Source organism: Anoplopoma fimbria, chromosome 12 (genome assembly GCF_027596085.1).
Source record: "Anoplopoma fimbria isolate UVic2021 breed Golden Eagle Sablefish chromosome 12, Afim_UVic_2022, whole genome shotgun sequence".
Taxonomy (NCBI): domain Eukaryota; kingdom Metazoa; phylum Chordata; class Actinopteri; order Perciformes; family Anoplopomatidae; genus Anoplopoma; species Anoplopoma fimbria.
The window spans coordinates 8,370,400-8,392,284 of record NC_072460.1 but is presented as its reverse complement, the minus strand read 5'-3'; the positions used below and the strand labels follow the sequence as shown (position 1 = coordinate 8,392,284).

The 21,885-nt window shown below is 42.7% G+C and overlaps 2 protein-coding genes across 3 annotated transcripts; one reads left to right on the top strand and one right to left on the bottom strand.

Moving 5' to 3' along the window:
* The first annotated feature begins 256 nt into the window (after positions 1 to 256).
* phc2a (polyhomeotic homolog 2a (Drosophila)) lies at positions 257 to 9,420 on the top strand. Its single transcript, XM_054608624.1, has 7 exons — positions 257 to 549; positions 1,473 to 1,641; positions 2,778 to 2,856; positions 4,152 to 4,263; positions 7,149 to 7,275; positions 7,493 to 7,685; positions 9,266 to 9,420. The coding sequence occupies exons 2-7, from the start codon at positions 1,498 to 1,500 to the stop codon at positions 9,418 to 9,420; spliced, it is 810 nt and encodes a 269-aa protein (XP_054464599.1). The 5' UTR covers positions 257 to 549; positions 1,473 to 1,497.
* Positions 9,421 to 16,223: 6,803 nt separating this feature from the next.
* Positions 16,224 to 21,740, bottom strand: kiaa2013 (KIAA2013 ortholog). Of its 2 annotated transcripts, XM_054608622.1 has the most exons (4): positions 20,371 to 21,740; positions 18,661 to 19,384; positions 18,531 to 18,584; positions 16,224 to 16,388 (listed from the first exon to the last, which is right to left on the bottom strand). In XM_054608622.1, the coding sequence occupies exons 1-4, from the start codon at positions 21,326 to 21,328 to the stop codon at positions 16,232 to 16,234; spliced, it is 1,893 nt and encodes a 630-aa protein (XP_054464597.1). In that variant the 5' UTR covers positions 21,329 to 21,740; the 3' UTR covers positions 16,224 to 16,231. The 2 variants fall into 2 exon arrangements, with proteins under 2 accessions (XP_054464597.1, XP_054464598.1); XM_054608623.1 differs by having other exon boundaries at positions 16,258 to 16,388; positions 18,531 to 19,384.
* Positions 21,741 to 21,885: the final 145 nt, after the last annotated feature.

The following is a 21,885-nucleotide window of genomic DNA, read 5'->3' as shown; positions in this document are numbered from 1 at the left end:
TAACTGCAGACTCAGTCATCTTAAATATTCAAAATATAAGTGTTCAAATATTTTTTTAAATAAAGTTCAGGAATAAACCTTAATTGTTGCTATTCCGAATGTATGCAAAGAAATAAACAAATATCTATTATTGGCTTTAATTCTGAAAGTTGTTGCCGGAAATCCTTTCCAGTAAAGCACACACACACACACACACACACACACGCACGCACGCGCGCGCGCTCGCGACAAGAGGAGTGTTGTGTCTGCTGCTGGAGTAAGGAGAAAGCTGAGCCGCAGCGAGGCTATGAATCGGCTGCTAACTCCGCGTGTCCTCGTCTAAAGTTCACCCCGCGGCTCGTTGAGGTGCTCGAGCGTTCGTCCCGCGGTGCGAGCGGCGGAGCGGCGGAGCGGCTCTTCGGCCGGTCGGCGGAGGGAGCGTAAAGTAAATGAACGCGTTGTTTGGAGCCGCTAAACAAAGAGCTTTTCTTCCCTCTAACGTTACTACCATTGTTACCCACCGGAGCGCCTCTTTTCGGACCAATTCAGAGGTGGTCCCGTCTGGAAAAAGTAAGCGAGCTGCTCTGAAGTTCTCCTCTTTTTAAAAAAAAGAAAGGGAGCATGGAAGCGTGGACTTTAATGCTGTGTAGTAACGTTGGTTTAATTCACCCACACGTTCATTCAACTAGAGAATCCAAGATGCTCTGATGCAAGGCTGGCTGCAGGTTTACAGCAATTGAATGAGTTTGGTGTCGATTTGTTCTACTAACATTTCATTTTAAACGGTACCAATGGAACTTGGAAAGGCTTTCTTTGTCAACGCTGATTATTTAACGTCACAGCTAGACAACTTGATCATTTTGTGTAAAGCACATATTGAATCAGTCTTTTTCTAGTTTCACAATCACAGCTTGATATTGAACCCATTGGGTTTCCCACAATAACAATGTAGCTTCACACACAAGTCCAGTGATCCTGTGTCAGAATCAGCTCTATTGGCTCTCTTGAATTTAACTTTTTCATTTCTCTCAGTGCCCTTTCACATAAAAATGCTAAAAAACAAGGACAACAAAGCGGGGTCAAATGAGGGCAAAGAATAGAGCGGACTGTTAAGAACAAGGGATCACAGTGCAGGGGAATGACACGCCAGACTGCATTCTGAAATTTGGCAATCGTGTGACACATTGGGAGACTGAATCCCCCATGACTAAGTGCAAGAAGACAACTTGTTGCCAGTGCAAAGTCAGCAAATGACAGAATAGGACGTTTCACCACTTTTACCAGATTCAAAAGTGGTTCTTACGGAGTCAAAATAACACCTGTTATATGTCACGCAAACTGATACTAACACTTGTATGTTTGCCAAAACCCTGGGCACCAGTAAACTGTTGTGTTGGCATGGCATTCTTTGTGTATTGGATCATCAGCTAGTGGGGGCCTGGTCCCAGTTTCCACGTGGCCTGACGCGTTTGCCGTGCTGCTTGTGTTGACAGGTGAGGGGCGGCCTGTGCTCCAGTCATGACCTCTGGGAATGGGAACACTAACAGCAACAGCAGCCAACCCAATGGAGAGAGCAAACCGGCCCAGGCCTTAGTCGAGTCCCACATCCTCACCCATCTGATAGAAGGCTTCGTTATCCAGGAGGGGGCTGAGCCTTTCCCCGTGAGTACCGGAGCCCTGCAGGAGTCCTTCTGTAATGTCACAATCCACAGAATATGATCATTAAATGACAGACAGCCGGCCGTTAATAGTGGCAGGTAACTCAAACACACTGGCAACGCTGTCCCATAGACCAGGACTGGAGACTGAAAATGATTAACATTTTGTGACCTGGTTTCCAACCTATATCTGGTCTGCTGACTGCTCGTGTTGTATGTGATGTTCCTGTGAATCCAGTGCTATTGCATTAGAAATTTTTATGTTTTCTGAGGAAACATGAAGATATGGGAAATTAGTTTGATAATGGCTCAATCATTTTAGAGATGCACTTTTCTCACATAATGACACACAGTCATTTAGGTGTTTTTATTCATTTACTGTTGTTCAACTCTGATGTAATAAATGAATGCAAAGGAGACATGCGGAGGTGGAGAAGGAGACTGAAAAATGAACAGCAGTGAATTTATAGTTATTTATTTATAACCCAATATGATAGTGTATTGACACAATCAGAAAATGTACTTTTGTTTTCTCTCTTGAACTTCTTTTGTTGCGCTGTAAACTCTGCCCTGATAGTTCCTGGGCCATCAATAAGACATTATCAAATCACCTTGAGCAGGTTAACCTCAACCGTAACTTTGTTTTTAACATCATGAAAAATCAAAAAGAAATGGCCAGCTCATCCTGGTATCAATTCTACTGTCACACTGTGCTTTTACTGTACGAATGAAATGAAACAAAACACAAGTTGCAGCAGCATCAAGGTTAATATTTGACCAATCAGCTGAAGGAGGGACTTTTTTTTGGAACCAGAAACTAAAGCATTCAAAATGCAGGGTGCTGAGCTGGAATCAATCGTATTAACAAAACGGAATCAAACAGAGCTGTAGAATTAGCATTCATTGACATAATATTTGTGCGCCTTCAGCCCTGTCTGTTTCTCTCCATGTTGCCTGCCATTCTCCACTGTCATCTGTCAAATATAGAAATAAATAACTATCTATCCACCTGACCACCCTTAGTCAATTATCCAGTTCAAGCCAGAACACTGCATATTTGTGCATTGTGTTCTGTGATTCGTTTCAGTCTTGTGCAACAGTATCTGCAGCTATAATGAAATATGTTTTGTCCGTCGGCAGGTGGAACGTCCATCTTTCTCAATCGAGAGCCTAAGGAGACACACTGCAGACTCAAAGATGGACGGCCTCTCAGCAAAGGGTAAAGAGTTTGCCTCCCATTTTAACACCACTGTCACTCCCCACATAGCTTCATTCTAGATGGCCATGTCGTTGTGACATATAAGTGTATGGGAATGATCAGATGAAAAAAGAAGAGCGCTCTTGATTTCACTCATCCTTACACTTTCACATTCATTTCTCATCTTGTGCACTGTTTTGGTTTCAAGCTGAGCAGCCGATCAGAGTGAATCCACCGCTGATTCAACTTGTAGTGACCCGGGTACTGCCTGGTGTGTCAGGGCCTCTAGACTCAACACATGATCTGACGTACGAGCTGTGAGTGTGGCAGCAGTGCAGAGGTGGCGTAGCATAGATTTCTGTCCTGCAGCACATCCTGGGGATCCTGAGGTCAGATAGAAAAGATAATACATAATATCTTGTGATAATTACTCCAACAAATCGCAATGGTTTCTCAGTAAGCCGCGTGTTCACACCTAAAATCATAATGAGATCAAGAACATTTTTTCATTATGAATGTGCGAAAGTGAGCCATTTCTATCTGATAATTAGTTCATGTATGTGGTTCAGCCTGCAACCTCCTGATCCCGCCCTCTCTCAGTGAGCTGCACTTTTCGCAGGTCTGGTTTTAATGACTCAATATGGATAAAATAAAATCCAGAATCGCCAACATTGTAATCCGGATACCTCGATCATCCTATTACATAGAATGGAGCCCTTTTCAGATCCTGAACTACTTAAGCTGTTTTTCTTCAGAAACTAAGGAGCATTGGCTCTAGTCCCATCTCATTTGTAACGTCTAAGCTTCCCTATCTCTAAAGCAATTTATACCTGAATGGACACAGTGGAGGAGAAGGTGAAAAGCCTGCACAAAGAGGGACAAGACACAATGAGGAGTGGAAAATAACCGAGCACTAGCAGACGGTCTGTCCTCGGAGCAGTCATCGCTCTCGCCTGTACACCTAAAAAGTGACTGAATTAGTGGTGCGAAGAACGAAAAAGGAGCCAAGAGAGAAGGACAAACCCTGCTCTCTGCCTCATTTCGGCGACTTAAATGAGCGATCTCATTCTTGCAGATGCATGATGGGATGTAAATTAGTCAGTAAACTGAGAGCTTTGCTTTCAGGCTCAGCTGCCTCTTCACCATGACGGTCTGGTTCCTCCATCAAAGTTACAAGGGGGCACTATGAAAGGATTAAATGTGCTCTGTCCTGCACCACATAGTCCTTGTCCCTACGTGGTAGGGAGTTGACGGTGATGGTACCTCTGCGGTGCAGCTGCTGTTTGTCTGAGTGAGTTTTGGCTGTGTTCCCTCAGAGCTCAAGGCCCAGAAGGAGCCAATGCTGACCTGTGAGCTGTGTGGGAAGGTGGACTTCGCCTACGTCTTCAAGAGGTCCAAGAGGTTCTGTTCTACTGTGTGCGCCAAACGGTAAGGCAAAGGCGTTTTAGACATGAATCTGGGTTTTTTCATTCCCACAATTTCGCCCGCGGTGATACTGAGTCCAATGTGATGCTTCTGTTTTCCCTAAATGTTGATTAAGGACTACTAACTTTGGCATATTGTACGATGATGTAACGTGCTAAGCTAGCGAGAGTGAGTCTCACCCTGTTGGAGTGAGACTCCAACAGGTTCCTTTAGCGCAATCTTCAGTTTATTTTAAGAGAACTTAACTTGAGTAACTCTCTGCACACTTTACAAGTTAACACACATGACATCATGCATGACACTTTACATGTAAAAGTACACACACAGAGGCCGAGCGCCAAACATGCAGGTAACACTGTTGATGTCGCAAATCAAATTAAATTCATACAACAGAATAACTTCCTCTCAGAGAAGAAATCAGATGATGATTTCCCAGCCAGTGAAATTAGAACCGGCCAAAGCCTGGCGTTTCCAGGCTGGGTTTTTAAATCTCAGCGGGGCCTGCCTCCTACGTAAGCAGTTTGTCTTTAACCGAGGAGCAGTTAAACAACCAGCTTCAAGAAAACGTAGAGGATGTGATTGAGTGTACGAGGTCATAAGATATGTGGCAACGAGCCAATCCGTTAAGACCTTGTAGGTCACAGGGAGGATTTTGAGATCAGCCCCTATACAAATACTTCAGGGCAGGTTTTATATGAACAAACTTGCTTGTGACCATTTCTGTCTAGAGAAAAGTGCATTGCAGCAGTCTGATCTGGATGTTATAGAAGCATGCACAATGCCAATGAAAAAGAAAGTGAACCCTTTAGAATTACCTACATTTATGCATAATTCATTCATAATGTGGGCTGATCTTCTCAAAGTCACTATTAATGACAAAGGGAAGTGCAATATGTCCAAAATCTTCAATCCCAACACGGGTCATATCAATATATAACACGATATAGCATGTTTTCTGGCAGTTCAATGACTAGTCTATATGAAATGACGACATGATTTTGTATGAATTAAATAATTGACAAATTGAGCAAAAAGTATTTGCTCATTTACTTAAAACTTAAATAATCAAAATCATCAGATTTTTCTGAGACTCTTGAGTTACAATATGCTTGTTATTATCAATTTAGACAACATAATTGTGTATCATGATATCTTGATGTAAAATTCCTTTGAAAGATGATAAACGCTTGTATTGAATTCGCCCAGCCCTACAAATACACTATGTAAACTAGTAACACTCCAGTCATTTGTTTCAAAATTGGCATATATTAGATAATAATAAGAATATATTAAAAAAAAAAATTCAAATAATAATAGTATGTAAACCCCGTCGCACTTTACTTCTAAAAAACCTATTACAAGACTGGGTTCAGTGGTAGAGCAGGGTCGTCCTTTAATCTGCGTATCACTGCACTGAAGAACCCTGCCTGAGGGAAAGGAGAGCAGCTCTGGAACAGCAGAAGGCCTGTTATTGGTGCTAAAAATGAATACAGATATAACATGAAGTATAATATGACGCAGGTCACCAAGGTCTCAACACTACAAGGCTTTATGCTTCGTGAGATTAGAAGCTTTCAACATCTTCTGATGTAAGAACATGCAGTAAATAAGTCCATTTACGGCAGGGCTCAACAGCAAGGCATCAGCTTTTGGTTGCCATTTTTCTTCACCTTTATACTTTGAGTAATTAAAATACTATGCAGTTATGTGTCAATTTAATAATAAATATGTGACATGTACACAGGTCGTGTCTTTGTTGTACATGCTTTGCACTATAATTTTCAGTCCAGTTTAAAGATGGAGGGAAACTTGTACCAAGACTTTTTCTCTTTGTTTTTCCTTCAGGTTCATCTGGTTCTTTGTCAGTTGAATCAATTTGTTTGTGATGTTAATGTTGTTAGTGTCATTTTTCACCAACAGTCAAACTACTTCATTTGATTCACTATTGTCTCTTAAAAAGATGCCTGTGTGCACGAAAGTAAATACACCAATGCATACGCAGCAATGTCTGGTTCTGACTTTAACAGCAGTAGGTGCTTGCTGTCTCTGTTCTTTTTATGTTCAAAAGTGGTTCCAACTGATGGCAACTACAGGCCAAGATTAGAGTTTTAATTGCTCGAAAAGGGTGCCAATAGCGACCTGGCAACCCTTACTGTTGAGCCATGTACAGCCACATACAGGGTTTCAAGGTTTAAGATAAACTTATTTGTCATTGTACAACAAGGTTGCACACCGAAATTCAGATTGTAGTCCCATTTTGTTACGTAAAGAAAATGATATATCCTCCTATATTATATATGGAGGGTAGAGGATGAATTTCTGAGTCTCACAGCCAGAGGAAAGAAGCTGGTCTTAAGTCTGGTGGTTCAGCAGCTGTACGTTCTGTATCTCTTCCAGACAGCAGCAGGATGAACAGGTTGTAGCTGGGTCGGTTTTCCTTTTAATATCCCTTTAGCTCTTCACAGGCACCTCTTGTCACCAATATCACTGATGCTCAGTAGATGGGTAATGGCTGAGTGGAGAGCAGTGGAGATGGCATCATCTGTGGATCTGTTAGCTTTGTTAGCTATTTTTGATGCTGAAGAACCAGTTTCTAAAACCACTTCATCAGAATTGGGCTGAGTGTCATTTAGCCTGGACACTGCTGACTTTTTAGGTACAGGAGCAATGGTGGCTGTCTGGAACCAGGTGGGAACACTCTCCTGTGACAGTGATATGTCCCAGTTTTATGACTGAGGACCTGTGGTTTGGCTGTGACAGAGGCCTTACTGAGGTACAGACCTGTACCTAATGTACAAATATGTTCCAACTGGTTGTGAAAATAAAAAGTAATAAAAAAATAACCCAGCTTGGATTTTCATTTTACCGTGGTAACTTTTGTTTCGTAGCTACAATGTGGGATGCACAAAGAGAATGGGTCTCTTCCCAAACCGCCAAACCACCCTGGAGAACATGAAGAAACAAAGAGCACTCAACGGAAACCACAAAAACGGCAGTTTAGAGTCTAAAAAGAAGGTGAGCTTTGACTTTTTATTTGTAATGTTAAGTTGTGCGGCTCCTTCCAGTAAAAGATAACTGCTCTTTTGTATTTAACAATATGTATTGATGTAAATGTATTATAGCTCTTACCTTTACATTTCATCACGTCAGAGGCAGATATTATGAAAGTCTGGGCTCAGTCTCTGACAGAATGTGTTGTATTGACACATGTCTGACTACTCTCTCTGTATAGAAGCCTGCTGCTGCTCTGTCCACTGGTCACTCGGTCTACCCGGCACAGGGAGAGTCCAGCCAATGTTCAGACTTGTCCGGCTACAAAAGACCCCCGTCCCCCCTGTCAGCCTCCCAGCCCCACAGCTTCCTGCCCAGTGACCCCGGCCAGTGGAACATAGAGGACGTCTACGAGTTCATCTCCTCTCTGCCAGGTGGGCCATGCCTCGGATCTCACAGGGTTATTAGTTACATCCAAATGTTGATGCCCATTTTTGCTGCATCCTCTGATAGTGACAGTGTGGAGGAGAGGGGAGGGCCCTGGAAACCCATCTTCACTTTGTACTGTATGATGAATACAGTTTCCTGCTAAAGTTGTTTTAAACTGTTTTGTTTATTTTAATTTTTTAACCTAGTTTAGTTCTTTTTTTTCTTTTTTTACGATTTCTGGATTAGTTTTTTGGTTGGAGCTTCTCTCTGGTTGATCTGAACTAGCTCCAATCAGGATTTTGTAACAATTTCATCCAAATCTGAAGACAGTTGTTGAGATAGAATTATTAGTGTACTCTTGTGAATAATATAGAATCCTTTTTTCAACAAGAATAAGGAAATACTTTGGATTTGAAATCAAGTTTTCAAGTGTCCGTTAGCCTTTACCACACTTCCCTGAATCAGTGATCCAACAGTTTCACCTTTTAACAATCATTCATTCAAAATACCAGGAGGTTGTCGTGTTGGAGAATAACTAAAGTGTGTGCACAATTTATTTTTTTATTCTTTGCTGTCAAATTAATAGCACTAAATAATCAGTCTGGTAATATTTTGTGTTAATATTATTTTTGCTCTTGTTTTAACCGAGCAGTTGGGGATGAGTATGGAGTTTTATACATTGTATAAATCATTTGCCAAATCTGCCAGTACTTGAAATAAGAATTCCAATCCAATAGAAACGAGAGCTTTTTTTTAAAATCCGATTATTAACATGATCAATAATGTGTGGGGTATCTATCCATCACCTCAGTTGATTTTCAGACATACGATTGTCGTTATGCTCTTTGCCAAAAAAGGGGCTGTTGTAATTCATTTGAAAACTGTTTTGCTTGCTGCTTGTGGAGCCTCCAGGCTGTTGATTTGGAAACTTTTGGACCTGCTTCATAAATCATATTTTTTTCCCCTCAGTCTCCTCTGGGAAATTTAATTGATTTCCTGGGTAACAGGGCAGATGGATCGATTGATCTCACTGGAACCACAAGTATCTGTTCCAGATCCTCAAGTTGATCTTGCAGATAAAATAGTTTTTAGCTTTTCTAATAGAGCAGTCTGAGCTATGATGATTTTTCCTCTAAAGAAGGCTTCCGTTGCATCCCACAATAGAACCGGATGACTTGGATGACAAACCTTCAGCCCCTTTGCTCTAAATGTAGAGCTCTTCAACAAACCTGTGTTCAACCTCCACTACGTTTCCATGGAATATGATCCACATGTCTCTTTAAGTCTAGCCCAGAGTGGTCTGAGAAGTCCCTCTGACCAATGCTTTGTAGATCATTAATAAACATGAGACCATAATGATTTATTTTAAAAGAGCAGTCCTGATATATCCCCAAAGACTTTTAAAAAACTCCTTTTAATAATTGAAAATAAAACTGGATTTACATATAGATACAGTTTATTCTAATAGCAACCATGTAAAGACAGTTTGGTGACAGATGCTTGATGTTAGTGCGTGTGGTGGTTATCGTGAGACGTTGGTGCAGAGCCGTGGAGTGAGCTGACTGTTTCTGGTTTGTGGCTGCAGGTTGTTTGGAGATTGCAGAGGAGTTCCGTTGTCAGGAGATCGATGGACAGGCCCTGCTGCTGCTGAAGGAGGACCATCTCATGGGCACTATGAACATCAAACTGGGTCCTGCACTCAAGATCTATGCCCAGATTAGCACACTTAAAGACTCGTAGCCCACCTCACCCTTCTCACACACGCACACACATACACACACACACACACGTACTGCTGTGAAAGGCAGCTCTGCTGTGAATGGACAAACACCATGTGCTCAGGATCACACATGTTGACTGACATGTGAGTTGAGTTCAGGTACCAGGCCAGAGTAGTTTGGCGGTGGTTTCGTCATGGCCTGCTGAACACGAGGACGTCAGCTGGGACTGTTGGACTCGCCTTTTACACTGATAGCTTCACTCTGGCACTACTTCAGGAACACTTCACCCCATAGTTTGACAAGACTGTTGTGTTAGGTAGGCTGTGTGTCCTTGAGAACATATTGTTTTCATAATCTACTACTGTACCCTCGTGTTTCTCTCAGCAGCATGGCTGAACATTTCCGTTATGCTCACTGTTTCAGCCCAGCCTTTTGGAAAACATACCTGCTTCATTCTGATGAGATCCATGTCGCATGCCTCCTGTGCTGAGCTACAGTCCCGCACATACCACCTATCAAGGCCCTGCACTTCTGTCTCCTTGAACTCTGGAGATGGCATTGAGCGTTTATTAACTTCATTAGAGGGAGAATTTTGAAAATACAATGTCAGCGGATCATAGCAATCTTTCTAGCAACGTAAAAGAAGAAGAACATATGACATCAGGCAGGTGAAAACTGACTAAAGAAACAAGATCCTACACTGATCGAGAACTCTTCCAAAGTCTTTCATCAAAGTCAATACTAACCATGTAAAATCAAGAGAAACAAAGGAGAAGGAGGGAATGTAAAGAAGAGAAGCTACAGAAGGGAGACTACCTTTTAAGGTGTTGGTCACATGTTGCTTCTAAAAACACGTAGAAAACAGCCGCGCCACTTTCATCAATTTATCCAAGATGCATGGGGGGGTTGCACTAATGTCGCACCTGTGGTTACTTACAAAACAACTACAACCTGGGTGCTGGAATGATGATAATGATGAAGCGATAATTTTGAGAAAAGGATGTCCAGCAGCAAAAAATCCCTCAACAGCAGCTTGACTGCTTGATTTGTTTGAGACAATTTGTCTGACCTTTCGCACCAGAAGTTGTGACGTCCTTTGACAGCGAGGGCGAAGCAGGAAAAATATTCCGTGAGACGGATAGTAAATATCCGGGTAGTACTGAACTAAAATGAATACCCTTTCCTCCTTTTAATTCACTGTAGACTGTTATTTATAGAAGAAAATAACCGATATCAACTGTAAATGGATTTCCTGCGCAGGTTCTAGTTGCTTAGTAACGGCAGGCCCAACCCCCTAAAGCATCTTGGATAAATTTATGAAAGCGGCACGGCTGGTATTTTCCACGCATTTTTTGGAAGCAACATGTGAACGGCCCGTAATTCAGCAGTACAGATGCTGGATTAGCGGCCGTTCACGTGTTGCCGTTAAAGGGCCATTAGGGGAATCATTTGTCTTCCAACCACCAGTGGGAGCACTGAGCTCACTGCTGAGAGAAAGAAACCCCGGGCCATCTTTGATTGCTCATGGTTGAGTTTTGACTTCAATGGTGATGTCTGGGATGCATCAATCCAACTTTATCAGTCCTGATGGAGACACCTGGGCTTTGGGTATCTGCTGATACCAAGTACCAAATCACCTACCAGTGTTTCATTAATAAGCTGTATGCCTGACTTAGTGGAAGAGACTGGGACCAGGAATTACAATTCAAACAGTAAGTTTTTTTTAATGCATGAACAAATGGTCAAAACCAAACAGGAATTCAAATCCCAGTATATAATGAATATAGCAAACAAACAGAATTGAACTGAATAGGTGATCTCCGTTGTCACCGATAACTGATCCAGCTGTTTGAGTCAGTATCGGATTGATATCAGGATCGCTACATCCCTAGTGACGTCATCACCGGATGGAGTTTGCTCAGTTTCTTTGTGACTTTGCGTAGTTTGGCAGTCCTGGATCAGGGCTTAGATAGAAGTCTAGAATGTGTGTTTAGACTGGACCTGGAGGCAGCGGGAAACCACCAGCCTGACTCCATCAGCAGCTGGGAGCAAAGCTGACTCTGGGAAACACAGAAGTTCGCAGCTGATTTCTTTAAATATCAGACTAAAACTCCTTAATTGAATGGACAGTTTCTTAATTGTAACAATTAAAGAACCATTGGGCTGAAAACAGATGGTGATGATTTTAGAGTGTCTCTGTACAGGGACGAGACATGACTACAGTGTTTGAACACATAGAACGTGTAATCGCAATGGGACATGGCTGTGACTGGACAAGAGACAATGTATAGTGAAGAAAAAAGAAATGCACGCTGTTAATGACAGGTGGTTGGTGGTTAGAGTTACTGCCCACTGAATTATTGAACATTTGTATTTTAAATTTTTTTTTAAATACAGAAAACCAAATGTTTCAATCAAACCATTAGATGAGTTATATTAACAGCAGATGATCATTTTGAAACCGGCTTACTGTATTTGTTCAGTGTTTGAATAGATGTTCACATCCTGTTGGGAACAGGTGAGTGTGAGTGGGCTTTCTTCCTCTCCACACTCCTTCAGCCTTCACATCAACACAGGGGACTAAAGTTGCCTGTAAAATGATGCAATAATAAAGTCTTTCTTTCAGTGATGAACATGTAATGATTCCTGTGGTAAACCCCAGACTCCGGGAAATATATTGCTGTTCTAAACCCCAAATGGTATGGAACAAACTGTCAGACAACATAATTATGAATTTTCTCACAGTAATCCAATGATTTATTCTCCCAAACGTAAAACAAAACAAAAAACGTTTTAAACTTCACCTAAACATGATTACAAACCATTCAAGTACAATCCAATGTGATTATGGCTGTAGCCATGAACTCAATAAATTAACTTATTTTTCCATTAAGGCACATTCAGTAGTTCACATGAAGTAAAGAGATAAAACCCACACACTGAAAAGTGAAAAAGCTAAACAATTGTGAACCACAGAGAACATGGAAATCACACAAACTGACATGACAATAATCTTATTGACAAAATACACCTTTCTTATTTGTACCTTATTCATATTTAGAACTGTGTTGCATAATTAAATTGACTTGATCTTCCAGAGCCCCGAGGAACAACCAGTAAGAACCCATACATCAAACCTAACACATAAATGTCTTCAGAAGGGTTGACAGTGGACAGAGGGATCAGTTTAGTTTGTTTTTTTTAAAGCATTTGATGAAGCAAAATTGTGTTTAATGGTACACTTTGTTTTTTCTCCTTTGAACAAGTTGGATTAATGTCCTGGTTTGTTTCCAACCTTCCTGATCATCTCTCTGCTCCTGTCGACCAATCAGACTTCTTAGTGATATTGCAGCGATCACATAAACTAAGTAATTACTTTGATGTGAATAAGATTGCAACCAATGAAACCAGCGGTCAATATAAGCAGATAAAAATCAAAGTTGTGATAAAACACATGGCGGGTTGAGGAAACGCTCCAAGAATGTCTATGTTTAAATGCGTGTTGACAAAAAATGAATGCAGAGTGCTTTAATGAGGATGACAATGGAGCCTCACAGTCTCCACACACTCATGTTCAGCTGGGTTTCCTGTTTTGAACATCGGAAATGTTTTGTCTTCTTGGGTCTTTCATATAGTGCAACTTACATTAAAGCCCCGTTTGCTGGAATTGAGAATATCTAAAAAATGTTTTAGACCCAGGAACTCTAAAAGCATCGTTGTGCTCTAAAGAAATTCCCCTTCAAGGTCGGAATTACAATCACGGCTACTTAACACAACCAGTCTGGTGGCAGAGGAGGATTTAAACTTTTAACCTCTCTGTTTGTTTGGGAAAAACCAGCTGGAACGCTATGAAAGCCTTCAGCAAGATTATCTTCACAAATGAACACCACTGTTATGATTTTGGAAGCGTGAGTGCAATCAGCAGAAGCAAAAAAGCTAATATTAGGCTCTAAAGGAACTACACCACGGTCACATGACTTCACCTCACCACAACTAAGCTAAAGGAGGACTAGTGTTCTAGTGATAACGTCTCATTTACAGCCTTTTTTTGAAGACGTGTAAAAGCTTCGAAATTCACCAGAGGGCTATTTACATTATTTATGTTGTAGAACAAAACGTTAAAAAAAACCTTTTCAGCTTGTGTTGAACTCAGACCTTATTTCAGACCTCTAACCAAAAACACTTCAATAAACACAGTGACTTTGAACGACGGATCAACATGTGCAGATATCTCATTTTCAGATTTTAGGATTTATTCCTGCAGCACTCTGTATTATTACTGATAGTTTGGTATTATTACCCAAACTATCTGAACAATCTGAAAGAGGCTGGATTCACAAGAAAACATTAGACTCAGAGAGGTTTGCTTTAGATGTTAGCGTCACATTGGAAGTGTTCCCTCACAGAGCATCAACATGGCGGGTTGACGCCTCACTGATGCCACGGCAACGGCCAGTCCACCACTTTGGTCCAAACTCAAATATCCCAAAACTATCACAGGGATGGGCATGAAATTGTTGCACGGACATTCCCGTTTACTCATTGTGTTCATCAGCTAACGTTAGCATATTAACATGCTGAACTCGGATGGGAGTCATGGTAAACATTACCTGTTAATAATCAGCTGTTCTGCCTCCATCTAAACCCACTAACCTTTCATCTTATCTTTGAACACTGCCAATTTCTGCCTTTGACAATCAGAGTCACACACTATTTGGTGAAGTTTTGGGGGGTGGGGATCAGATTTAAATATTTAGTACAAACGTACAGTTTACAGTTGACTTTCAATTATAAAGGATATGGGGTCCTATAGCAAAGTCAGGCAGTGTATCTGCAAGGCTGTGCTGAATAACTTTGGGCCCGCTCAGTCAAACAGAACTCTGTGTGTCCAGGTGTCGGGCATTTAGGCTGCATATGTGAAAACAAATAGCATGGAGTCTTTAGTGCAGAGGTATTCAGTCCAGATTCCAGCGAGGTCCAGAGGAACCCACAGTAATGTTTAACTTGTGCTATGATTTAGTGCTATATATTGAAGTAGCCCAGCAGTTTTATTAACCTGTATGTCGTCAACAACTGACTAATCAAATCAAAAAGAAAAGTTAAACTGAATAATATCTCAACAATAACTATTCAAATGGAACTGGATGAATTATAAATAGTGCATGCTCTAATACGAAATCAATGTTCAAGTAAAATAAGGGATGCCTTTAAGAATAAAATACTTTAAAAAAATGAGTTTAACGATATTGTCTTTGCCCTGCAGCTTTAAATTCACTTCATTCAGGTGTGAAGTAAAGTCTATTAAAAAAGCCACACTATTGTATTCTTCTCATCATCTAAAAAGAGAAGTTTGTGTGCAGGGACTTATAGAAACCACTCACTTTAGCCTTATTCCCTATATGTTAATATTATTGTTGGTCAGTGAATGATTGTGATCATATGGGGCTCTTATTTTCTGCGCCTTCATTTTGGATGTGAGTAGGTACCTTTGCTCCAAAGATGTATGCTTTGTCTCGTAGTCGAGCTTCACATTGCTGCTTTTAATAAATCGCCACAGTCTCTGAACACATGACACGTTCTGGTTGTTAAACTGCTGGTGGGAAGACATAACATACAAGAGTCTGTTCATTCTTGGTTAAAGGCTCTGGTCTCACTGTCCACAGGGTCTGTTTGCTTCCTGGACCTGAACGAGTGCCGTAAAGGCTAGAAAAAGCTGCGGCGGCTGTAAATCAAAGTGTTTTGTCAAAATGTAATAAATCTTATTTGTCTAATCGGTTGTAGGTCCAGGTTCCGAGACAACAGCGTCTGGGTCCGGACCCGGAGCGCGTTCGGCCTATTGGTGACCCCTGCTTATGTGTATCCAGAGGGAGCTGTGTGGAGTCTGACAAATGTCCTCAAGTGATGTCACTTGAGTCAGCTTTCAGTTGGGGCTGAAATAAGAGGAATGTGGAGGTGTGGAGAAGAGAAATGTGAGCTCACCAGACCTCTGGAGCCTGCTGCTCATCTCTGCTGCAGGATAGAGGCTCCACTCCTATCACACACGTCCAAATCCCTGAACTGTCAGTGGTCGAGTTGCATTTTGGGTATTGAAGGCCCCAGGTCTTTTTTTTTACGATGGAATAATGTGCGTAATAATATATCTGTAGTTCTGCCGCATTTATTTAAAATATTTCTTTATAAACTGTTTATAGTCTGACAAGTAATAGGAGTGCGTGCAATGATGAATTAGTAGAGAACCAGTTTCACTGACTTTAACAGAAAAGAAACCGCTCTGGTTCAGTCATTTCTAGTTTCCAGTGAGATCAGAGTTTAATAGGGAATTCTGCCACATGTTGGAATCGTCTTGCTGTTTAAATACTTAAAATGCTGTTCACGCTGAAGATGTATCTGCTTCTTTTTAATGATTATTTAAATTTTAGATTAATTGATTTCAACTTTATTGCAAAAATGCAAAACATTCACAGGATAAAGTTTCTTAAATGTAAGACTTTTTTTAGTCCTGAATGAACAGAATAGCTTCTGTTGGTCGGACAAATCCAAACATTTAAATCGCCATCAGGACTCCGGATGGGGTTTTGATGATTTTTCTAAGATTTTAAGAGAAAATCAAAAAACTTCTGAACAGATTAATCACTAGTGACAATAATCGTACCGACAGCTCTATTTGGTTTAAAGTGACATAGACATCCTGTCACAACAGATCTGTGGGTAGTATCACTCCACAGCAGACGTCATCAAGGAGAGAGCATCTGATTTGTTCTTTTGGTTGCTGTCTCTCTCTCTCTCTCTCTCTCTTTCCTTGTCAGGTCTCATACTCGTCTCTCTTTGTATCACTTATCTTTCACTATCGATAAGCAGCAAAAGAAAAAAAAGAAGCAGATGCTCGTGTTAATAGCTCCCATGCTGCCAACATGTTGAACCTGAGCGCTGTAGCGCTCAAGCAGCATTCCTGGTGTCACAGCAGCCATCCTCACTTTTGTGGGCGACCTGGTGAATTCAGAGGGGAGGGTTAGAACGGCTGGGACAGTGACTGCCACCCACCCACACCATGCACGAGAAAGTGGAGAAAACAGGACATGCTGGGGATCAGAGACCTCTGATAGGAGCAGCTCAGGGTGAGAAAGGTCAGTAGTGAAGAGCCAAAGCCAACCCGTAGATTTCTTGTTAATTTAATTGAGCGATTCAATAAAAAACATCACCAAACGCAGGAGAAAAGGAGGAGTAGAGAAAGACATCTGGCAAAGTGAGCACACAGTCCATGCCGATCAGACGCACATTTCGGCTTCCTTCTGTGAGTGTAAGCAGGTCCTCATGTCTTTCTGAAAGGACACGTGTAAACAAGCAGCTGCTTTACATGGCAACAGACATTATGGACGTTTAGCACCACCTTACTACGCTCAGTTCTAATTCAGGCTTCTGTCATTTACAGTTTAATTTGGCTTTGGGTCGATCCATGACAGTCAGCTCACTAGAAGGACAAGCAAGATTTACTCCAACATGGGTTTACTTCCCGTAGCTCTTGTCGGATCAAAAAAAAACACGAGCAGCCGGATTATCAGACTCAAACTGAAAGTGAGCACACCTGGAATAATGTTAGCAACTCCTCATTGCACAGAACTATGTACGCTTTTTTTTTAACCTATTTTTCACCATACGGCTGTGTTCCCACATTTCAGCAGTTCACTTGGTGAATAGAAAGTACCGATACTACCGACAGCACTAATAGTACTAGTAGTACTGCCGACCAGAGCTATGGAAGTTTTTTTCTCAAAGATTCATTTTACAGGACCAGAGCAGTATTAGGGCTTATTTACTACAAATCACGTTCATGGGACTTTACTGCAAACCAGTGATGTCAGCAAGCTTTTCTAGGCATGCTGTAGGATTTTAGGTTCAAGTTTCTCAATTGTGTTTTGTCCAAATTTTAAGGGAGTCAATGGCTTCCATTATTTCAGTTTGAGTATAAAAACCAACTGACTGTAAACTGGTGTGAGTTAGCTTATGAATCACAGTGAGCCTTAAAGCTGCTCTTGTCTTCAGCTTACAGGTAGCTTGTGGAGGTTTCTCGTAAACAGACAAAGCTTCTGTCTACATTCAGTGCTTCTACACAAAATTCACTGTTAGGTGTAACAAACACTTTAAGTTTATTTTTCTTCCTTAGAACACGTTGGATTGGCTTGTGGTCTATTTCTCATTGCCTTCATTGTTACATTACTGCCACCGACTGCTGATCAGTGGAGCGGGAAAACAATCCAAAAGCAGGGATGAGTTGCATCACCTGCGTCCTCGTGCAGGTTCATAAGATGCAAACACATAATGTAAGGAACTCTGACAGAAATAAAAGCAGAATGGACGTCCACTGGAAAGGATTACCTAACTCAAACAAGAATGAATACTAACAGAATCCATGAAGAGACTAAGACAATTTGAACTAAAAAAATCTTTTTGGACTTTGAAAAAGGTTTGTGATTTAATAGAAATGCATCAACACTGCTACTATCCCTTAACAATGCTCAGTCAGAACAATTTGAATTCAGTATAAATACAATTAAACAATAACCTAATTTGGAAAATAAAATAACTCTTGTGCTTGTTTTCGTATTCTATTGCCATCTACAAATGCTTTACATTCCACGATGAAAGGAGCAGTGGAACAGGTGGTGGAAGAAAATGACCAAACGGTTAATTGTAATCTAAGGTCTGCGATCTTGAATGAAGGCTACTATTCTACTGGTGCTTTCACTGGAACTGAGATCACTTTTCTTTGCTCACAGTCTCTGAGAGCAGACGGCTGCAGTACAAGCTTTAGCACGGTGAATCCCCTCCTGTGAGAGGGGAGGGGGGCAGGTGTGGAAGGCCAACATGCCAACCCACTCCAAACATGGACCGCGTTAGATGGGAAGATAAAGTTCACTCAGAGAAGGTGAAGATCAAAACTCAGAAACCAACCCACAGAGAGAGCGTCTATAGAGAGAGAGAGAGAGAGAGAGAGAGAGAGAGAGCAAATATTTGCCACCACAAGCACAAGTAATAAAAAAAAAAAAAAAAAAAAAAAAAAGAAAAAAGAGGAGCAGAGCAGATCAGTTTGCAGTTTTTTGTTTCCAGTTATGTCTATAATGCTGTTTATACCTTGCTCCTGAAGAGGGGCTTGGCGCCGGGGCCACAGTACTCGTTGTAGATGAGCTTGAAGAGGAAAAGGTGGAAGAGTGTTATGAGCGACGCCACGCTGAACCAGAAGAGGAAGGGAAGGCCTGGGTACCTGTTGGCCATGTGCTCCTCGTGGGCCAGGATGGCCTTGAGGTGCAGCGTGTGGCGGAGATCCTGCAGATGGCGCAGGTCTGTGGAGATGTACAGGAGCGGTGTGATGGGCTGCGTCACCATCACAGGGAAGGTGTGACCTTTGACCTCGGACGTAAGCTCCACGGGCTCGTTGAGGCAGCCGGCCTCACAGGCGTACAGCTTCACCGGTTTCTCCTGCGGCTTCACGGACACGTGGAGGAAAGGCTTCCCCTCCCCGTCCAGCAGCACCGCCAGGTTGATGATGTCCTGGTTGTAGTGGATCCCTCTCAGGGCGTAGCTGTTGTGCAGCACGTCTGGGTCAGCCTGGAACTGAAGGTGGTTCTCGGTGAACTGGAGGCCGCCGAAGCTGAGCACCATGCCCTGCATGGCGCCGTGGGCTCCGGCCGCCACCAGCACCTTGCAGCCTCTTTTCTGGAGGGTCAGAGTCCACAGCGTGACCAGCTGCAGGATCTGTGCTGCGCTGCTCACCCGCTCGGGCCACAGGTTCTCTGCGTGCATGGTGGCGTGGCCGCTGAAGCAGTGGTCGGCGTACTTGAGGCTGGACTCCAGACGGACGCGCTCCTCGTCGCTCAGCCTTCGATCCAGCAGCGGAGCCATGGAGGAGGACAGGATGTAGTAGAGGGTGGTGTTCACTGTGCGGCTCGACGGTGTGTGGGAGTCAGTGATTTTCCTCATTTCAACACCTGAATGACCAGGAAAGAAAAAGCATAGCTTCACAAAAACCTGGCATGTATCCAAGGATTGGTTGCATTCACCATCAAATATTATTCTTTGTCAATCTTCTCTCAAGGTCCACTTGCTAGCTTTTCTCCAGCTTTCCACCATGATTACTTTTTATTTCTGGTTTTTTTTTGCCACCTTTTGGCAGGTAGAATTAGAATAGTTTACAACTGGGAGCCAGTTTGTGGAAATGGAGAGTTAGATGCAAGACTTCCACTCAATGAGTATAGTGAGTTAAGTAAGTGAACTTCTGCTAAATGGACACTGAGGGTTGAACTTCCAGTGCTTTCGAGTCAGTTTGGCACTGAGAAACCCCAGAGCTGAGCAGAGAAAAAGCTGAATCGGGGCTTTTACAGGGCAGATGAATTAATCAGAGTTCAGTGATCGGATGGACATAATTGTAAACATGCTGTATAAAATATTAACCAAACCACGGAAGTTTGCCCAATTACTTATGTTTTAACTGTCCACTTGATTCAGCTTGATACTGCTTTAATGGATCTTAATAGCTCATTAGCTTGAATTCAAATTCGATTGCTCATTCGTTCCCAAAGTAAAATGAGCAATGTGCACGGTGAATGCTTCACTCACTGTCAGATGTTTGAAACTGATTTTTTTTATAGATTTTCACAGACTGAAGGAAGGATCTACAACAGCATTTCATGATATGTTCATTGCTTTCAATATATCAATCTGGATCAAAGTATTTTACTGCCCTTTTCATAGTTTAGCCAGTATGAAATTTGATCCTCTATTATGACCTTTGACCTGAAAAGCACACATCAGTGCCTTGCTTATGTTTGAGCCGTTTTAATGACCATCTGACTGTCTGTGTAAGGCATGCTTCCTTCCTCTCATTTCAGGCAGCCACTGATTCAAGTAAATGGGTTAAAAACCGACATGTTCCTTTAGAAACCCAGGGCCAGTTGCCACAACGACCTTTACCCACCTGAAATGAAGAGGTCCATCCAGGCCTGCTGGTGATCTAAGACCAGCTCCTCCACATTTGCCCTCAGCAGCTCCCCCAGCTCCTTTTTGGCTCCATCTCTGAGGGCGCTGAAGGTCTCCTCCAGCTTGGAGGGCTCGATGGGCTCTGAGGTCCACACCACTGACAGGATGTTTTCCCTGTACTCTAGTTTAGCAGGGACCTGGAGCCTGCTGTTCATCTTCTTGGAGACCACCACCACCAACACCATCCGGTTGTTCTCCACAGGCACTCTGCCAGAGGAGAGCACTATCTCTTTGTCCTCAAGTTTCTCCACACTGGTGGAGAACTTGCTACCAAAGGAGGGGTTATCATAGGAGACCTCCAAGGAGGCGGCCTTGTCAGACGGGTTGCTGATGTGGAGCCTCTGCAGATAGACGTTAGGTCTGCTCCTGTGCGCGATGAACTCCTCTCTGATGGTGACACAGTCCCGGGCTGACTGCAGGGCGGCCGGGGAAGCACAGCGGACCGACAGCACGGCTCCTTTCCGGAACCCCAGCATGGTGGCCTGAGCCTCGGCACGCTTCCCCTCGAGATGGACACCGACTCTCGGGGAGTATTCCGTCTGGTGGACCGGAGCCGAGCCAGGCTGTGAAGACGACGCTACCCACAGCTTGTTGGAGTCAATGTCAATGAGGATATGGCCGTTCCCCGACACGAAAGGAGTATCTAGCTGCTCCTGCGGTGTGCTGTAGATCCCCTCTCCTCGGTCTGCGAGAGACTTCCACCTGTGGATCTCAGCCAGGAGGCACTGTCCCGCCGCTCCGCCGGGCATGACCGAGCCGCTGAAGAAGCTCCATCGGCGCTCTGCTCCGAGGTACCAGTAGAAGATGAGGAAGAGCAGCAGCCCAATGAGGACTCTCCTCGCCCAGCTGCTTGACAACAAGCCTGGCAGCCCCTTTAGTCTCTGCTGTAGCCACATTGTGTGTTGAAACGACGGAAGCCCGGCTACGAGTCAGCGTATGAAAACGGCCCCCTCTGTGCTTCGGTGGGAAATTGCAGTATGACACATCAAACCATGTTGTTCTCCGGGATGGAAGCTGACAGAGTGGCCGCTCTAGTTTCTGGCTAAGTTAGCTTAGCTATAGGTAGCTAGCGCCGAGAACGAAAACTATTTAAAGCGTGCTATAGTTTGTCGCATCGTGGTTATAGTCATATCCTTCCGCTGGTGTGTTTGACCATCGTCAGGTTGTCGTATCTCAGATCATTGTTTGTTTGTTTGTTTGTTTGCCTTCAGGTTGAAACATCACCTGACTTCCCAAAGAACTCTGCAGAGCCAGAAGTAGGACTTCTGGTTTGTCACAACTGCCGTAAAGCAAAACTATCTACCCGTGACCGGAAATGTCGCAAAATGTTGATGATGTATGTGTTATTATTTTTTTTCTTCAGCTTAAATATATATATAGTTCATGATAAGCAGAATGTGTAAAATGATCTAGCTTTTCATTTATGTAGATTTGTATACCTGTTATTCTTTAA

What these genes read in the sequence shown, in the direction of transcription:
- phc2a (XM_054608624.1), top strand. Translation starts at nt 1,498, where the DNA reads ATGACCTCTGGGAATGGGAACACTAACAGCAACAGCAGCCAACCCAAT. An exon ending in GTTTAGAGTCTAAAAAGAAG is followed by an intron (nt 7,276 to 7,492) that starts GTGAGCTTTGAC and finishes CTCTCTGTATAG; the next exon opens with AAGCCTGCTGCTGCTCTGTC. An exon ending in GTTCATCTCCTCTCTGCCAG is followed by an intron (nt 7,686 to 9,265) that starts GTGGGCCATGCC and finishes TTGTGGCTGCAG; the next exon opens with GTTGTTTGGAGATTGCAGAG.
- kiaa2013 (XM_054608622.1), bottom strand. Translation starts at nt 21,328, where the DNA reads ATGTGGCTACAGCAGAGACTAAAGGGGCTGCCAGGCTTGTTGTCAAGC. An exon ending in GATGGACCTCTTCATTTCAG is followed by an intron (nt 19,385 to 20,370) that starts GTGGGTAAAGGT and finishes CTGGTCATTCAG; the next exon opens with GTGTTGAAATGAGGAAAATC. An exon ending in GAGGAGCACATGGCCAACAG is followed by an intron (nt 18,585 to 18,660) that starts GTACCCAGGCCT and finishes TTCCTCTTCAAG; the next exon opens with CTCATCTACAACGAGTACTG.